This window comes from Pygocentrus nattereri, chromosome 3, assembly GCF_015220715.1.
Source record: "Pygocentrus nattereri isolate fPygNat1 chromosome 3, fPygNat1.pri, whole genome shotgun sequence".
NCBI lineage: Eukaryota > Metazoa > Chordata > Actinopteri > Characiformes > Serrasalmidae > Pygocentrus > Pygocentrus nattereri.
Genome location: NC_051213.1, coordinates 68,373 through 88,848, shown reverse-complemented (window position 1 = coordinate 88,848; position 20,476 = coordinate 68,373). Strand labels below are relative to the sequence as shown.

The 20,476-nt window shown below is 44.7% G+C and overlaps 1 protein-coding gene across 1 annotated transcript in view; it reads right to left on the bottom strand.

The window, feature by feature from the left end:
- LOC119263065 overlaps window positions 1-18,195 on the bottom strand; it is a 39,956-nt gene extending 21,761 nt beyond the window's left edge. Inside the window, exons 1-2 of the mRNA XM_037536890.1 lie at window positions 18,182-18,195; window positions 17,797-18,042 (exon numbers count right to left, since the gene is read on the bottom strand). Coding sequence (XP_037392787.1) covers window positions 17,797-18,042; window positions 18,182-18,195 — 260 coding nt within the window. The remainder of the gene's footprint in view (window positions 1-17,796; window positions 18,043-18,181) is intronic.
- Window positions 18,196-20,476: the final 2,281 nt, after the last annotated feature.

The following is a 20,476-nucleotide window of genomic DNA, read 5'->3' as shown; positions in this document are numbered from 1 at the left end:
TACCAGTTAAATTTCGCATTGATTATAAAACTATATTACTGACATATAAAGCTCTAAACGGGCTCGCCCCTCAGTACCTGAGTGAGCTCCTCTCCCACTATGAACCATCACGCCTATTTAGATCACAAGGTGCTGCTCACTACTGGTACCTAGAATAAATAATGCTCCATCAGGGGGCGGAGCTTCTCATACAGAGCCCCCCAGCTCTGGAATAATCTTCCTGCTAATGTTCGGGACTCAGACTCAGCCTCAGTCTTTAAGTCTAGGCTAAAAACGTATTTGTACAGTCAAGCATTTGGTGATTAGTCTCCCTGTCAGATCTGGACCTGCTGGAGTCTCTGCTGCTCTGTTTTACTGTAATCTGTGGTCAGCCACTCTTTACAGAACTGACTCTGTGGTCAGCCACTCTTTACAGAACTGACTCTGTTTTTTCTTCTCCTTTCTCTGCCGAGCTGATCAGCTGCCCATCCTGTGCGCCTGATGCTGTTGCCTCTACTGCCTTGATTGGTGCCGCTGCTCACCAGCCTTCTGGACCGGTTTGACCACCACTGAGCTTCTTGCTGTACAGCGCTGTGCAGTCCTCACCCTCAGATCTTTCTTTCCCCACTTTACTATAAAACTTCATACTAATAATGTTTGCTGTCCGGTGTCGACCATAGGAGGATGGGTTCCCCTTCTGAGTCTTGGTTCCTCTCAAGGTTTCTTCCTCTTTTAGGGAGTTTTTCCTTGCCACCGTCGCCGCTGGCGACGCTCATGGGGGCTCAGACCCGGATTTTCTTTCTTCTTTTCTCTTCTCTCTGTAATACTGATTGTTCTGTAAAGCTGCTTTGTGACAACACCTGTTGTAAAAAGCGCTATATAAATAAATTTTGCTTGCTTGCTTGCTAATGCTAACGCTAAGGCCAAAGCTAGCCCACCGGAACACCACGCTCCTCCGATTCGCGTGTCAAGCAGGTTTGCCCCGCTCAGTGAAGCCCCCACTGTGAAGCCTGTTAAAAGCACTCTGGTCATAGGAGACTCGATTGTTCGACACGTGAAGTTAGCTACTCCTTTAGGGGCGCCAGCGGTTACAGTTAGATGCTTATCGGGAGCCAGAGCGCCGGGCATTAGTGGCAACCTTAGATTAGCTGATAGGAGATATTCGAGGATAGTCATTCATGTAGGGGCCAATGATATCCATCTGTGGCAGTCTGAGGTAACTAAGGCTAATATTAAAGAGGTGATTAAACAGGCCCAGACGATGTCCGATGCCGTCTAACTGTCTAACAATCTTACTGGTCTTACTGTCTAACTGTCTTACTGTCTAACTGTCTAACAATCTTACTGATCTTACTGTCTTACTGTCTGTTTAACAATCTTACTGATCTTACTGGTCTAACTGGCTGTGTGCAGTGATAAAGTAATAATTGTAGGGGATTTTAATATTCACTTTGAGAAGGTAGACGACCCATTAAAAAAGACATTTACCTCAATCCTAGACTCTGTTGGTTTTACCCAAAATGCAGCAGGGCCTACACACTACTGTAGTCATACGTTAGATTTAGTTTTGACACGAGGTCTTAACATAGACAAGCTTAATATCCTACCGCAAACCACAGCGATCTCCGACCATTACTTAATTTCATAAGAGCTACGACTCAGCCATAATATATATACGTCCCCTCGTTATTCAACAAAGCGCTCAATAAAACCTTCTACTGCCCTACAATTTATAGAAGATCTCCCAGAGTTATCAACCCTAGTCTCCACTGCATCAGACCCAATGGAACTAGATTTACTAACCGATTATTTAGAAAATACATTACGATCCACTTTAGAAAATGTGGCCCCACTTAAAATAAAAAGAATAAGGCAGAAAAAGCCGCATGGTACAACGATAAAACCCGGACCTTAAAACAAACAGCTCGGAAATTAGAGCGGAAATGTCATCAAACCAAACTGGAAGTGTTCCACTCTGCCTGGAAGGACGGCCTTATAGAGGATAGAAATGCCCTCACTGAAGCTCGCTCAGCATATCTGGCCTCGCTGATCGAGAATAATAAGTATAATCCTAGAGTTCTGTTTAATGTGATTTCCCAAATCACACAAAATCAGGCAGGTAATGAAGCAGAAATCCCAGCAACTCTCACCAGTGAAGTTTTTATGGACTTCTTTAATAATAAAATTGATAATATTAGACAACAAATTCATCCAACAGCATTAAATCCAGCTTAGCTGCCATCTGACTTGGCTGATATAGAACAAAACACAGCTGTAGAAAAGAGCCTGGAAACCTTTCACCCCCTCCCACAGCTGGAGCTAGGGAAGATTATCTCTTCTGCAAATTACACAACCTGCATACTCGATGCAATTCCATCAAAATTACTCAAAGAAGTACTGCCAGTTATTATAAACCCAATCTCAACTATAGTAAACTCATCCCTTAGTCTGGGCCATGTTCCCGAAGCTTTTAAACTAGCAGTTATCAAACCTCTGATCAAGAAACCAAATCTTGATGTCACCGTTTTGTCTAATTACAGGCCTGTTTCTAACTTACCGTTTATATCTAAGATCTTAGAAAAAGCTGTGGCCCAACAACTTAGTTCATATCTACACAAGAACCATATATATGAAAAATTCCAGTCTGGATTCAGGCCACACCACAGCACTGAGACGCTCTAGTTAAGATAACTAATGATCTTCTTCTTGCCTCTGATCAAGGCTACATATCTCTCTTAGGGCTACTTGACCTCAGCGCGGCTTTCGATACAATAGACCACAATATTCTCCTAGAAAGGTTAGAAAACATGGTTGGAGTCACAGGGACGGCCCTATCATGGTTCAGATCTTACCTATCAGAACGTTATCAGTTCATTAGGGTAAACAATTTATCTTCCACTTATTCAAAAGTGAGATATGGAGTTCCGCAGGGGTCTATATTAGGACCATTACTATTTACACTATACATGTTACCGTTAGGCACAGTTATAAGTAATCATGGCGTAAACTTTCATTGTTATGCAGACGATACTCAACTGTACATATCAGCCAAGCCTGATGACCAATACAGGTTAAAGAAAATGGAGGACTGTGTAAAAGACGTGAAAGGCTGGATGTCACGCAACTTCCTATTAAACAGTAACAAAACAGAGGTTCTCCTTCTGGGTCCAAAATTAGCAAGAAGTAAATTACCAGATTTAATCTTAAATCTCGCCGACTTTCCAGCCGCACCTGGATCAGCAGCTAAAAATCTCGGCGTTATAATAGATTCAGATTTATCAACGATCAACACACAGGCGGCATCACTAGGACAGCTTTTCTACATCTTCACAACATCGCCAAGATCAGAAATGCCCTGTCCCTGCGTGATGCAGAAACACTAGTACACGCCTTTATTACTTCCAGGCTAGACTACTGTAACGCGCTACTGTCAGGATGTACGAGCAGGAATTTAAACAAACTCCAACTAGTCCAAAACGCCGCAGCCAGGGTCCTCACTAAAACTAGAACATCTGATCATATCAGTCCAGCGCTATCATCACTTCATCGGCTGCCTATTAAATTCCGTATTGATTATAAAATCCTTTTACTGACTTATAAAGCCCTACATGGTGTCGCTCCTGAATACCTGCAAGACCTATTTCCCATTATGAGCCATCACGACCACTCAGATCCCAGAGTGCTGGCTTATTAATAGTTCCCAGAATTCCTAAGGCTGCAGCTGGGGGAAGAGCTTTTTCTTATAAAGCCCCCAAACTCTGGAATGATCTTCCAGAAACTTTTCGGGACTCAGACTCAGTCTCAATGTTTAAGACTAGGCTGAAAACTCACTGTTCAGTTTAGCTTTTGGTAGGTAATGTTCCCCCCCTAGATAAAGGCAGCAGATCCAGGGGTCCATGGACACAGGGAATTACAGTAAACTGAGACGCTGATGCTGTCGTCCCGCTGCTCGCACGCGGTCACTCAGGTTTGTGGACGGTGGAGTGGAGGGATGCCAGACTGTTTCAGAGTGTTGCCGTGTCTGTGTGTCCTTCTGGTTCTCTCCTGTTAGTTAAGCTGTCATAGTCAGATCTGCCGGAGTCGTTAGCCACACTCTGGAAATGTTCACATTCCCTGTTTATTTACAAACGGATAGAATAAAACTAATTCCCTCTCACTGCTTTCATTCCGAGTATACAATCACCCACACGTCCGGCTGGACACTGAAGGACAACTGATTGCTGAGCCCTCCTGCTACCCACTTCAGACCAGCTGCACATGCCCCAGCTGCCACCACCTGCCTTGGACAAGCTGCCCACCCTACACTGATGTTCTCATAGACTCCTAGATATTCCTAATACCAATATTACTGCTAATAATATTAGTAGTATAATCACTTGTAGGTAGTTTGACCAGAGGAGGACGGGTCCCCCCTGGTGAGCCTGGTTCCTCCCAAGGTTTCTTCCTCAGTTCTGAGGGAGTTTTTCCTTGCCACTGTTGCCCCTGGCTTGCCCACCGGGGGGTTTCTGTACATTCTTACAGTCCTGTTAAAACTTTGTCTTTTCCGAAATTTTGTAAAGCTGCTTTGTGACAACATCCGTTGTAAAAAGCGTGACAAATAAATTTGATTTGATTTGATACAGTAGCGGGCGCTCTGATAAACAGCAGGGGGTGCTCTGATAAACAGCAGGGGGCGCTCTGATAAACAGCAGGGGGAGCTCTGATAAACAGCAGGGGGAGCTCTGATAAACAGCAGGGGGCGCTCTGATAAACAGCAGGGGGTGCTCTGATAAACAGCAGGGGGCGCTCTGATAAACAGCAGGGGGAGCTCTGATAAACAGCAGGGGGAGCTCTGATAAACAGCAGGGGGCGCTCTGATAAACAGCAGGGGGAGATCTGATAAACAGCAGGGGGAGCTCTGAGAAACAGCAGGGGGAGCTCTGATAAACAGCAGGGGGAGATCTGATAAACAGCAGGGGGAGCTCTGAGAAACAGCAGGGGGAGATCTGATAAACAGCAGGGGGAGCTCTGAGAAACAGCAGGGGGAGATCTGATAAACAGCAGGGGGAGCTCTGATATACAGTAAGGGGCGACTCTGATAAACAGCAGGGGGCGCTCTGATATACAGTAGGGGGCGCTCTGATATACAGTAGGGGGAGATTTGATATACAGTAGGGGGCTCGCTGATATGCAGTAGGGGGCGCTCTGATATACATTAATGACGTGTTTACGTTTTAGCTGTGTGTTTATGGTCAGTTGCTAGGTAACAGACATGACCGTTGACTGTCGACTTCGCTCGAGTAGGTTAAGATTTCCTAACTGGAGATGAGAAGCTGTAAGATGAGATAAGATTCCTAAATTAAGATCAGACCTGCTTCTGTAATATGAATCTTTGAAAAATCTTATCTTGACCTGTCGGATTTAAACTCAGGACTAAACATAGGAAGTTCTAACTACGTCATTACAAACCGAGTCGCTGTCGTCTTCAATGTTTTTAATGTAACGCACGACTGCTTGACTCTCGTTTAATTGCCTGCTGTAACAACACAAAGTACATCACTGTGAATCCAGAATAGTTCACATGTCTCACTTTTACAGCACCACATCCAGACCTCTGAGTCCTCTGCTGAACTCTGGGATTATATCATCATAATCCAATGATTCTGCTATTTCTCCCTGCAGTGAGAGAACTTGGATTCTTTTCAGCCTTCTTTAAAAATACAGTGCACTACTACACTGGAGAGCTACCAGTGTAGCGGTGTGGTACTGAAGCAACGTTGGGCATAATATAAATTCATTTCATTATTATTAATAGCTCAATTCTCTATGTGCAGTGATGACAGAGTGACTGTAAAATCTGAGAACTCAATTTTCATTTTGTGAAAGGGAAACATTACTAACTTAATGAATCATCGCTGCTCATGGCTGAGTGCTGTAATTTTCCTGACTTTACACCCACAGTGTTCACTTTCACAGGTTTCTAAAATATACCATTATCTGTCAATGGCATTGTTATGAAGCTGTTGTTTATAAGTGCTGGTTAAAACACTCAGTCTCTGACTCAGTCTCTCTGGAGAAGAGATCTTTCTGGGCCAGAGAGCGCCATCTGTTGCTGGCACCGACATCTACCATCAAGGTAACATTGCAAGCAGTTATAACTCATTCTTTCTGTAACAATCACCCATGTCACGGCTCTCAATCCCACAACTCCACTGCTTTAACACAGTCACTCTGTGCAAGGAGAGTTTAATACATTTAACAAGTGCAGCAAAGGAAGCAGGCCAAGACGCTGCAGGCCCAGAGTCCAGAACAGAAATTCAAAACAATCAGAATTAAGAACGACTGTATGAGGAGTTCAGCACCATTACAGCAGGAATTCAGAACAGATAGAACTGGAGTTCTAGAATGACTGGAGTTTAAATTCTGCAGCACTAGGGCAAGAATTCAGAACAAGAGGGACTGGAAAACAAAACCAGAAGAAAAATCCAAAACATTAAAACTGGAATCCAGTGACATTAGAACTGAAATCCACATTGATCAGAACTGGAATTTAGTGCTGGAAAAACTGGGCTTCAGTACCAGTAGAACTGGAAAATCAGTGCCCCTAGAAATGAAATTCAGAATCACCGGAGTTGGGATCCTGAAGCTTTCTTGTAAGTTAAACTCTCAGGAGGTTCTCTCCTCACAGCGAGAGCTTGAGGGGTATACATTTAATCCTGCATTGGACAGTGAAATTCAAACACATGAACGCTTCCTCCAACCCCACTGTGTAACAGGGCGGTACTGAACATGTGATGTGTAGCAGTGAGTAACTAAACATGTGACGTGTAGCAGTGAGTTACTAAACATGTGACGTGTAACAGTGAGGTACTGAACATGTGCTGTGTAACAGGTCGGTACTAAACATGTGACGTGTAGCAGTGAGGTACTGAACATGAGCTGTGTAGCAGTGAGGTACTGAACATGTGCTGTGCAACAGGTCGTTACTGAACATGTGCTGTGTAGCAGTGAGGTACTGAACATGTGCTGTGCAACAGGTCGTTACTGAACATGTGCTGTGTAGCAGTGAGGTACTGAACATGTGCTGTGTAGTAGTGAGGTACTGAACATGTGCTGTGTAGCAGTGAGGTACTGAACATGTGCTGTGTAACAGGGCGATACTGAACATGTGCTGTGTAGCAGTGAGGTACTGAACATGTGCTGTGTAACAGGGCGATACTGAACATGTGCTGTGTAGCAGTGAGGTACTGAACATGTGCTGTGTAGCAGTGAGGTACTGAACGTGTTGTGTAACAGGGCGGTACTGAATATGTGCTGTGTAAAAGGGCGGTACTGAACATGTGCTGTGTAACAGGGCGGTACTGAACATGTGCTGCATAGCAGTGAGGTACTGAACATGTGCTGTGTAACAGGGTGGAACTGAACATGTGCTGTGTAACAGGTCGGTACTAAACATGTGACGTGTAGCAGTGAGGTACTGAACATGAGCTGTGTAGCAGTGAGGTACTGAACATGTGCTGTGCAACAGGTCGTTACTGAACATGTGCTGTGTAGCAGTGAGGTACTGAACATGTGCTGTGTAGTAGTGAGGTACTGAACATGTGCTGTGTAGCAGTGAGGTACTGAACATGTGCTGTGTAACAGGGCGATACTGAACATGTGCTGTGTAGCAGTGAGTTACTGAACATGAGCTGTGCAGCAGTGAGGTATTGAACATGTGCTGTGTAACAGGGCGATACTGAACATGTGCTGTGTAGCAGTGAGGTACTGAACATGTGCTGTGTAGCAGTGAGGTACTGAACGTGTTGTGTAACAGGGCGGTACTGAATATGTGCTGTGTAAAAGGGCGGTACTGAACATGTGCTGTGTAACAGGGCGGTACTGAACATGTGCTGCATAGCAGTGAGGTACTGAACATGTGCTGTGTAACAGGGTGGAACTGAACATGTGCTGTGTAACAGGGCGGTACAGAACATGTGCTGTGTAGCAGTGAGGTACTGAACATGTGCTGTGTAGCAGTGAGGTACTTAACATGTGCTGTGTAACAGGGCGATACTGAACATGTGCTGTGCAGCAGTGAGGTACTGAACATGTGCTGTGTAACAGGGCGGTACTGAACATGCTTTGTGTAGCAGTGAGCTACTGAATATGCGCAGTGTAGCTGTGAGGTACTGAACATGTGATGTGGAGCAGTGAGGTACTGAACATGTGCTGTATAACAGGGCGATACTAAACAAGTGCTGTGTAGCAGTGAGGTGCGGAACATGTGCTGCGTACCAGTGAGGTACTGAACATGTGATGTGTAACAGGGCGGTACTGAAAATGCTTTGAGTAGCAGTGAGGTACTGAACATGTGCTGTGTAGCAGTGATGCACTGAACATGTGATGTGTAACAGTGAGGTACTGAACATGTGATGTGTAACAATGAGTTACTAAACACGTGATGTGTAGCAGTGAGGTACTGAACATGTGCTGTGTAGCAGTGAGGCACTGAACATGTGATGTGTAACAGTGAGGTACTGAACATGTGATGTGTAGCAATGAGTTACTAAACATGTGCTGTGTAGCAGTGAGGTTCTGAACAGGTGATGTTTAACAGTGAGGTACTGAACAACCTTCTAAGATTGAGACTGTGTCTGTCCCCCGTGTAACGCGAAATCGGAATAATCAGAAAATCTGTTTTAACAATCTAATTAGAATTAAAACAAACGTATCCGTCTCTCAGAGTACTAGCAACGTCCGTATTAAAATAGGGCTTCTAAATATAAGATCGCTAGCACCTAAATCAGTTATTGTAAATGAAATTATTACTGATAATCAGCTTACTGCACTATGTCTCTGTGAAACCTGGGTTAAACCTGACGAATACATTGCTCTAAATGAATCCACTCCCCCAGGCTTTAGCTATTATAGTTACCCACGCAGGTCCGGTCGTGGTGGTGGGGTAGCCACAATATATGATTTAGTTCTAGGTGTAACTCAGAACTCAGGGTTTGATACTAAGTCGTTCGAAGTTCTTAGTCTTAAAGTAGCAGGTCCGTCTCCTGCTTCCAAAACTCAGCATTCGTTTCTACTGATAACAGTGTATCGTCCTCCTGGACCATATTCAGAGTTTATTAGTGAATTTGCTGATTTTTTAGCAGCAGTAACTCTTTCCTCTGATAGGATCGTTATTGCAGGCGACTTCAATATTCATTTTGAAAAGGATCAGGACCCACTAAAAATTGCTTTTAAATCAATTATAGATGCTCTAGGCCTCAATCAAAATATTATAGGCCCCACTCACCGATGTAGCCATACATTAGACTTAGTTCTGACAATGGGTATTGAAGCAGAGAATATAGTCAGTTTTTCACAAAATGACTCAATATCCGACCATTATTTAATCATGTTTGAAGTTGTTCTTAGTCAAGAAATCCTTCAGCCTCCCCGCTACAGTAACAAGCGTAAAATAACAACCTCAACAGCCAATTCGTTTATAAATAACCTCCCAGACTTAAACAGCTCCTCTCCGTCTAATGAAATAGATCTCGAACGCATAACTGAACATTTTCAATCTGTGCTCCGCTTTAACCTAGATAGTGTTGCGCCGATGAAAATAAAACCGATCAGGGATAAAAAGCTAGCCCCGTGGTATAATGACCACACGCGCACATTAAAACAAACAGCTCGTAACTTTGAACGTAAATGGCGACTCACTAAACTAGAATCCTTCCGACTTGAGTGGCAGCATAGTATGACGAACTATAAAAAAGCGCTAATTAAAACTAAATCACAGTACATCTCAGCTCTCATTGAAAAAAACAGAGACAACCCGAGATTTCTGTTCAGTACTGTGGCTAAACTTACTAAAAATCAAAAACAAACTAGCTCCGTTATCCCTGACACCATTAATAGTAACGATTTCATGAAGTTCTTAGATGATAAAATTAATAATATTAGACTAGAAATTCAGTGTCACTCACATAACATACCTATAGACATAGATGAATGCTGCACCAGCTCTGAGCCACACCTAGAGAATTTTATCCCAGTTATAGAAAAGGATTTGCTTAATATAATTAGCTCATTAAAATCGACGTCATGCTTATTAGATCCTGTACCTACACATCTATTTAAACAGGCACTGCCTAAGGTTGGGAACTCATTACTAGATATAGTCAATTCATCTCTCAGCTTGGGCTATGTACCTAATTCTCTCAAATTGGCAGTCATTAAGCCCATCATAAAAAAGCCAAATCTGGATCCCTGTGAGCTGGCTAATTATAGACCGATTTCCAATCTCCCCTTCATAGCCAAAATTCTTGAAAAAATAGTGTTTAAGCAGCTGTGCTCTTATTTACAAAACAACAGCATTCATGAAGTTTTCCAATCAGGATTCAGACAAAATCACAGCACAGAAACCGCCTTGCTAAGAGTAACAAATGACCTACTTTCTGCACTCGATAGGGGCAGCACTGCCATTCTTGTGCTCCTTGATCTCAGTGCTGCCTTTGACACTATAGATCACGCTATTTTGCTCAATAGATTAGAAAATCTTATAGGAATTAAAGGATCCGCCCTCACCTGGTTCAAATCCTGTCTTAGTGATCGCTACCAGTGTGTTCATTTAAAGAATAAATGCTCTTATCAGTCTAGAGTTAAATATGGTGTCCCACAAGGGTCAATTCTGGGCCCAATACTCTTTACACTCTACATGCTACCGCTGGGTAAAATAATCCGTAGGCACGGTATTAACTTTCACTGTTATGCAGATGACACCCAACTTTACATATCAGCTAAACCCAATGAGGACCTCTGTCTAAACCAAATAACTGATTGTATTAGAGAAATAAGAAAGTGGATGACACTTAATTTTCTCCTACTAAATTCAGATAAAACTGAGGTCCTCCTACTAGGTCTCAAACTTGATAAAATCGATAATATTGTAGTAGAAATAGATGGTCACCTAATCATACCAGGTAAAACGGTGCGAAACTTAGGAGTCATTTTTGACTCAGTTCTTTCATTTGATGTGCATATATGCAGCATAGTTAAAACCGCATTCTTCCATCTACGTAATATAGCTAAACTCCGCAACATACTCTCTCATGCAGATGCTGAGAAGCTGGTGCATGCATTCATAACCTCTAGACTGGACTACTGCAATGCTTTGTTGGCTGGAAGTTCATGTAAATCTTTGAATAAGCTCCAGCTGGTTCAAAATGCAGCCGCTAGGGTGCTCACCAGAGCTAGAAAATTTGATCATATTACACCAATCCTCTCATCCCTACATTGGTTACCTGTTAAATTCCGTATAGACTATAAAATACTCCTTTTGACGTATAAATCTCTTAAAGGGCTGGCCCCGCAATATCTGGCGGAACTCCTTATCCCTTATAACCCGCCACGTACACTCCGCTCGCAAGAGGCCGGCTTATTATCAGTCCCGCGTATTAGAAGAAACAACGCATTAGGTAAAGCTTTCTCTTATAAAGCTCCGCAACTTTGGAATAATCTCCCTATTAATATACGGGACTCAGACACACTCTCAGTCTTTAAATCCAGACTCAAAACATTTCTTTTTGAACAAGCTTTTAGATAAATTTATCATAGCGGTTCTCTCTAGCTGTAGCCTGCAGCTATTCTACTATTGTCCAGTGCACACAAACTTAGTCTGTACTGTTGGTCTCCCTTTAACGATTTCTCTTACAGCTCACACACCAAACACAAACCCTGTTCTAATCATTATCTTTCTCTTTTTCCCCTCATGTCCTGAGCTGCTGTCTGGAGGTGTCCATCCAGGGTCCCTGTGCTTTTTCACAGGCGTGCCCCGCTCTTCAGCATAGTATAAAACCATTCTAACCTCTTTTTCTTCCCTCCCACTCTGTTCTCTCTCTCTGTCTCTCTCGCATGCGTCGAGATGTTCGGTTGGCCTGTCTGGAGGTGCCGATTCGTGTTTGCAGCACTCTGGAATCGGCCCTGTCCCGCTCAACAGAGATTAACACAACCCTTCTAACCTATCTTTCTTCCCTCCCACTCCGTTCTCTCTCTCTATCTCTCTCACATGTGTCGAGATGCCCCGTTGGCCTGTCTGGAGGTGCCCCATTCGTGGTTCCAGCGTTCCAGCCATCTTTTTGCACTCTCTTTGTACTGTTGTTCTTGTTTCTGTTCTGTTTCTTCTGTGCGGGTCGACCCACGGGGGTTGGGTTCCTCGGACTGAGCCTTGGTCCCTTCTAAGGTTTCTTCCTCTTAAAGGGAGTTTTTCCTTACCACTGTAGTCACCACAAAATTGGCTTCACTGTGGTGATGCTCATAAGAGGCGTGGACCTGTTTTTTCTGTAAAGCTGCTTTGTGACAACCTTGTTGTAAAAAGCGCTATATAAATAAACTTGAATTGAAACTTGAATTGAATAATGTGTAACAAGGCGGTACTAAACATGTGATGGGTAACAGGGCGGCACTGAACATGCGCTGTGCACCAGTGAGTTACTGAACAAGTGATGTGTAACAGGGCGGTACTGAACATGCTTTGAGTAGCAGTGAGGTATAGAACATGTGCTGTGGAACAGGGCGCTACTGAACATGTGATGGGTAACAGGGTGGTACTGAACACGTGCTGTGTAGCAGTGAGGTAGTGAACATGCGATGTGTAACAGGGCGATACTGAACATGTGATGTGTAACAGGGCGGTACTGAACGTGCTGTGTAGCAGTGAGGTACTGAACGTGTGCTGTGTAGCAGTGAGGTTCTGAACATGTGATGTTTAACAGTGAGGTACTGAACATGTAATGTGTAACAGGGCGGTACTGAACATGCGCTGTGTAACAGTGAGTTACTAAACATGTGATGGGAAACAGGGGGGTACTGAACATGCGCTGTGTACCAGTGAGTTACTGAACATGTGCTGTGTAAAAGGGCGCTACTGAACATGTGCTGTGTAGCAGTGAGGTACGGAACATGTGCTGTGTAACAGGGCGGTACTGAACATGTGCTGTGTAACAGGGCGCTATTGAACATGTGCTGTGTAGCAGTGAGGTACGGAACATGCGCTGTGTAACAGGGCGATACTGAACATGTGATGTGTAGCAGTGAGTTACTAAACATGTGCTGTGTAGCACTGAGGTTCTGAACATTTGATATGTAGCAGTGAGTTACTGAAGATGTGATGTGTAACAGTGAGGTACTGAACATGTGATGTGGAGCAGTGAGGTACTGAACATGTGCTGTGTAACAGGGCGGTACTGAACATGTGATGTGTAACAGGGAGGTACTGAACATGCTCTGAGTAGCAGTGAGGTACTGAACATGTGCTGTGTAGCAGTGAGGTACTAAACATGTGATTTGTAGCAGTGAGTTACCAAACATGTGATGTGTAACAGTCAGGTACGGAACATGTAATGTGTAACAGGACGGTACTGAATGTGTGCTGTGTAGCAGCGAGGTACTGAACATGTGCTGTGTAGCAGTGAGGTACTGAACATGTGATGTGTAGCAGTGAGGTACTGAACATGTGATGTGTATCAGTGAGGTACTGAACATGTGATTTGTAGCAGTGAGTTGCCAAACATGTGATGTGTAACAGTCAGGTACGGAACATGTGATGTGTAGCAGTGAGGTACTGAACATGTGATGTGTAGCAGCGAGGTACTGAACATATGAAGTGTAGCAGTGAGTTACTCAACATGTGATGTGTAGCAGCGAGGTACTGAACATGTGCTGTCTAGCAGTGAGGTACTGAACATGTGATGTGTAGCGGTGAGGTACTGAACATGTGATGTGTAGCGGTGAGGTACTGAACATGCGCTGTGTAACAGGGCGATACTGAACATGTGCTGTGTAACAGGGTGGTACTGAACATATGAAGTGTAGCAGTGAGTTACTCAACATGTGATGTGTAGCATTGAGGTACTGAACATGTGCTGTGTAGCAGTGAGTTACTGAACATGAGCTGTGTAGCAGTGAGGTACTGAACATATGAAGTGTAGCAGTGAGTTACTCAACATGTGATGTGTAGCATTGAGGTACTGAACATGTGCTGTGTAACAGGGCAGTACTGAATATGTGCTATGTAACAGGGCGGTACCGAACATGTGCTGTGTACTAGTGAGGTACTGAACATGTGCTGTGTAACAGGGAGGTACTGAACATATGCTGTGTAGCAGTGAGGTATTGAACATGTGATGTGTAGCAGTGAGTCACTAAACATGTGATTTGTAGCAGTGAGTTACCAAACATGTGATGTGGAGCAGTGAGGTACTGAACATGTGCTGTGTAACAGGGCGGTACTGAACATGTGCTGTGTAACAGGGCGCTACTGAACATGTGCTGTGTAGCAGTGAGGTACGGAACATGTGCTGTGTAGCAGTGAGGTACGGAACATGTGCTGTGTAACAGGGCGCTATTGAACATGTGCTGTGTAGCAGTGAGGTACGGAACATGTGCTGTGTAGCAGTGAGGTACTGAACATGTGCTGTGGAACAGGGCGCTACTGAACATGTGATGGGTAACAGGGTGGTACTGAACACGTGCTGTGTAGCAGTGAGGTACTGAACATGCAATGTGTAACAGGGCGATACTGAACATGTGATGTGTAACAGGGCGGTACTGAACGTGCTGTGTAGCAGTGAGGTACTGAACGTGTGCTGTGTAGCAGTGAGGTTCTGTACATGTGATGTTTAACAGTGAGGTACTGAACATGTAATGTGTAACAGGGCGGTACTGAACATGCGCTGTGTAACAGTGAGTTACTAAACATGTGATGGGTAACAGGGGGGTACTGAACATGCGCTGTGCACCAGTGAGTTACTGAACATGTGCTGTGTAAAAGGGCGCTACTGAACATGTGCTGTGTAGCAGTGAGGTACGGAACATGTGCTGTGTAACAGGGCGGTACTGAACATGTGCTGTGTAACAGGGCGCTATTGAACATGTGCTGTGTAGCAGTGAGGTACGGAACATGCGCTGTGTAACAGGGCGATACTGAACATGTGATGTGTAGCAGTGAGTTACTAAACATGTGCTGTGTAGCACTGAGGTTCTGAACATTTGATATGTAGCAGTGAGTTACTGAAGATGTGATGTGTAACAGTGAGGTACTGAACATGTGATGTGGAGCAGTGAGGTACTGAACATGTGCTGTGTAACAGGGCGGTACTGAACATGTGATGTGTAACAGGGAGGTACTGAACATGCTTTGAGTAGCAGTGAGGTACTGAACATGTGCTGTGTAGCAGTGAGGTACTAGACATGTGATTTGTAGCAGTGAGTTACCAAACATGTGATGTGTAACAGTCAGGTACGGAACATGTGATGTGTAACAGGGCGGTACTGAATGTGTGCTGTGTAGCAGCGAGGTACTGAACATGTGCTGTGTAGCAGTGAGGTACTGAACATGTGATGTGTAGCAGTGAGGTACTGAACATGTGATGTGTAGCAGTGAGGTACTGAACATGTGATTTGTAGCAGTGAGTTACCAAACATGTGATGTGTAACAGTCAGGTACGGAACATGTGATGTGTAGCAGTGAGGTACTGAACATGTGATGTGTAGCAGCGAGGTACTGAACATATGAAGTGTAGCAGTGAGTTACTCAACATGTGATGTGTAGCAGCGAGGTACTGAACATGTGCTGTGTAGCAGTGAGGTACTGAACATGTGATGTGTAGCGGTGAGGTACTGAACATGTGATGTGTAGCAGTGAGTTACTGAACATGAGCTGTGTAACAGGGCGGTACTGAACATGTGCTGTGTAGCAGTGAGGTACTGAACATGTGCTGTGTAACAGGGCGGTACTGAACATGTGCTGTGTAACAGGGCGCTACTGAACATGTGCTGTGTAGCAGTGAGGTACGGAACATGTGCTGTGTAGCAGTGAGGTACTGAACATGTGCTGTGTAACAGGGCGCTACTGAACATGTGCTGTGTAGCAGTGAGGTATGGAACATGTGCTGTGTAACAGGGCGGTACTGAACATGTGCTGTGTAACAGGGCGCTACTGAACATGTGCTGTGTAGCAGTGAGGTACTGAACATGTGCTGTGTAACAGGGCGGTACTGAACATGTGCTGTGTAACAGGGCGCTACTGAACATGTGCTGTGTAGCAGTGAGGTACGGAACATGTGCTGTGTAACAGGGCGCTACTGAACATGTGCTGTGTAGCAGTGAGGTATGGAACATGTGCTGTGTAACAGGGCGCTACTGAACATGTGCTGTGTAGCAGTGAGGTACGGAACATGTGCTGTGTAACAGGGCGCTACTGAACATGTGCTGTGTAGCAGTGAGGTACTGAACATGTGCTGTGTAGCAGTGAGGTACTGAACATGTGCTGTGTAGCAGTGAGGTACTGAACATGTGCTGTGTAGCAGTGAGGTACTGAACATGTGCTGTGTAGCAGTGAGGTACTGAACATGTGCTGTGTAGCAGTGAGGTACGGAACATGTGCTGTGTAGCAGTGAGGTACTGAACGTGTGCTGTGTAACAGGGCGCTACTGAACATGTGCTGTGTAGCAGGGCGATACTGAACATGTGATGTGTAACAGGGCGGTACTGAATATGTGATGTAGCAGTGAGTTACTAAACATATGATGTGTAGCAGTGAGGTACTGAACGTGTAGCAATGAGCATGTAAACAGTGGTCACCATATTGACCCGAATTGTAATTGTGTTGTCATAAGATAAGATAAGATAAGATAAGATAAGATAAGATTCGCAGTATTACAGCAGCAGAGTAGTAGAAGTAAGGCACTCAGTAATCGAAACGGGAGGTAAATGGTCACCATCCTTGCATGTCATGTTAGACTGTTTAATCACTGCAATTTGAGGCCTAAATGGGGGTCTTACAGCGACTCTTCCTGTGTATTAAACCTCAACATATGCTCAGAATAAAGCTTAATGAACTCCAAGATGGCTCAGAACAATCTGGCTGGCCATGATAAGCCTCTTTCGAAATCAGCAAATCCATTGACTTTCCATGCCTATAATCAGCACTGTTTACTGAAAACAATCTCAAGCCAGTGGCAGTGACTCACTAGCATGTCACAGAAATCAGCGGCAGGTTCCACTCTGTACTGGCATCTGCCTCTCGAGCAGGAATGGGCCAGTGGTGCGTTAAATGGCATGTCAGTCTGTGCTAAATGCCAGTCCCCACTCCGGCTCCAAGTCACTTTTTTGCAAATGAATGTAGCCGCTACGTAGTGAAGCACATTACCTACACGGTTAGTCTGCCAGCCTGTAGTTAAACCACCAGTGGTCACTGTGAGATGGTGTTCATGTTGTTAGAAATGGTGGCAATTTTGACATGAATGGTCACAATTGTCATTGCTGTTCACCATATTGTTATTACTGGTGACAGTATTGACATCTGTGGTCAATATATTGCTATAAATGTTGTCAATGCATTGACATGAATGGTCACTATGGTGTTATGAATGGGCACTATATCATTATGAATGGTCACTGTCTTGAAATGAACGGCCAATGTAGTGTTATGAATGGTCAATATGCTGTTATGAATGGTCACTATATTGTTATGAATGGTGTCTACATTGACATAAATAGTCCATATATTGACCTCAGTGGTTACTACTATAATAAAAGATCACTTTATTTACATGAATGGCCACTATATTGTTTTTAGTGTATAGGCATTAGTCAGTAGACAGTAGTCTAAGTGTAGCTGTGCACGCACACACACACACACACACACACACACACACACTGACACTGCCCCGTGTAATATTGCCTTGATGCACAGACAGTTACAACTGCAATTTGTGAGAAAAACAAACACATGAAGCAAAAGTAAACACACACACACACACACACACACACTCAGTCAAACACACGGCGTGTGTGTACCTCGACTCAGTGAGAGTGCAGCAGTAGCTGCCGCTGCGGCGCCCGTCCCTGCGGCTCAGCAGCTCGTCCCTGGAGCGTCGCCGACTGAAGTAATCCGTAAGTTTCCCAAAACTGGCCATTCCACTGACCAAGCGATCAAGCGTTTGGTTCTGTGTTACAGCGTCTCCCTTCAGCTCAGCACATTCAGCCTGGATACCATCATCATCCCCTCTCTCCACCTCTCTCCCCCTCTCTCCCCCTCTCTCTCTATCAGAGAGCAGCACAAACAGAGAGGAGTCGTCTGCATCCGCACACACACACACACACACACACACACACACACACACACACACACACACACACACACACACACACACTATAATGCTGAAAATAGCAACGTTTGTACCTGCCACAATACATCCCCTCACAGAGAAAGAGAGCGAGAGCGAGAGAGAGGGGGGGGGGGTGAAAAAGAGAAGGAAGACGTGAAGAAAGAAAGAAAAAACAAAGGAAAGAAAATTGTTGAATCAGTTAAGAGTGATTCATTAGACTGTGAGTTAGTAGATTTTCAGATTAAGCAGTTTAATTCAGTGTCATTTCACTCAGTAGATTATGACTGAGCAGAGATTGACCCAATAAAGTTTGACTCAGTAGCATTCGATTAATTAGCATTTGATTCCATAAGACTGACTCAGTAACATTTGACTCACTAGCGTTAGATAGATAGATAGATAGATAGATAGATAGATAGATAGATAGATAGATAGATAGATAGATAGATAGATACTTTATTGATACCGAAGGAAATTTAGCAGCCTGTTGCAGACACACAACACTGCACAGTAACCATAAACGGGTGTAGACATATAACAAGAATAAATAAACCAGATCTTCTCTACAGGCAGATATACAAATATTAAAAATACCACAGTCTGTGATAATATCTATAACCTGAGATGAGAGATTCAGCGCAATAATGACTGTACAAGGATTTACAGGTGACGCGTATAATGACCACAGAATGAATAAAGAAATACGGGCAGCGCACTGTCCAGACGTGCAGATGAACAGAGAAACACAGCATAAGCATGAGATTCAGAGTCTCAGTAGCGTTTGACTCAGTAGCGTTTGACTCAGTAGCGTTAGACTCAGTAGCGTTTGATTCAGTAGCGTTTGACTCAGTAGCGTTTGTCTCAGTAGCGTTAGACTCAGTAGCGTTTGTCTCAGTAGCGTTAGACTCAGTAGCGTTTGACTCAGTAGCGTTTGACTCAGTAGCATTAGACTCAGTAGCGTTTGACTCAGTAGCGTTAGACTCAGTAGCATTTGACTCAGTAGCGTCTGACCCAGTAGCGTTTGACTCAGTAGCGTTTGTCTCAGTAGCGTTAGACTCAGTAGCGTTTGACTCAGTAGCATTAGACTCAGTAGCGTTTGACTCAGTAGAGTTTGACTCAGTAGCGTTTGACTCAGTAGCGTTAGACTCAGTAGCATTTGACTCAGTAGCGTCTGACTCAGTAGCGTCTGACTCAGTAGCGTTTGACTCAGTAGCGTTTGACTCAGTAGCGTTTGTCTCAGTGGCGTTAGACTCAGTAGCGTTAGACTCAGTAGCGTTTGTCTCAGTAGCGTTTGACTCAGTAGCGTTTGATTCAGTAGCGTTTGTCTCAGTAGCGTTTGACTCAGTAGCGTTTGACTCAGTAGCGTTTGATTCAGTAGCGTTTGTCTCAGTAGCGTTAGACTCAGTAGCGTTAGACTCAGTAGCGTTTGTCTCAGTAGCGTTTGACTCAGTAGCGTTTGACTCAGTAGCGTTTGATTCAGTAGCGTTTGATTCAGTAGCGTTTGACTCAGTAGTGTTTGTCTCAGTAGCGTTAGACTCAGTAGCGTTAGCTCAGTAGCTAACAACCCAGCAGCAGGACCGCTACCTCCACCTTTGTGCAAGGAGGAACAGGAGGAGCTGCCAGAGCCCTGCAGAATGACCTCCAGCAGGCCACAAATGTGCAGGTGTCTGCACAAACCGACTCCATAAGGATGGTATGAGGGCCCGACGTCCACAGATGGGGGTTGTGCTCACAGCCCAACACCGTGCAGGACACCTGAACCCGGCATTTGCCAGAGAACACCAGGATTGGCAAATTCGGCACTGGCGCCCTGTGATCTTCACAGATGAAAGCAGGTTCACACTGAGCACATGTGACAGACGTGACAGAGTCTGGAGACGCCGTGGAGAGCGATCTGCTGCCTGCAACATCCTTCAGCATGACTGGTTTGGCAGTGGGTCAGTAATGGTGTGGGGTGGCATTTCTTTGGAGGGCCACACAGCCCTCCATGTGCTCGCCAGAGGTAGCCTGACTGCCATTAGGTACCGAGATGAGATCCTCAGACCCCTTGTGAGACCATATGCTGGTGCGGTTGGCCCTGGGTTCCTCCTAATGCAGGACAATGCCAGACCTCATGTGGCTGGAGTGTGTCAGCAGTTCCTGCAAGATGAAGGCATTGAAGCTATGGACCGGCCCGCCCGTTCCCCAGACCTGAACCCGACTGAGCACATCTGGGACATCATGTCTCGCTCCATCCACCAACGCCACGTTGCACCACAGACTGTCCAGGAGTTGGCGGATGCTTTAGTCCAGGTCTGGGAGGAGATGCCTCAGGCGACCATCCGCCACCTCATCAGGAGCTGCCCAGGCGTTGTAGGGAGGTCATACAG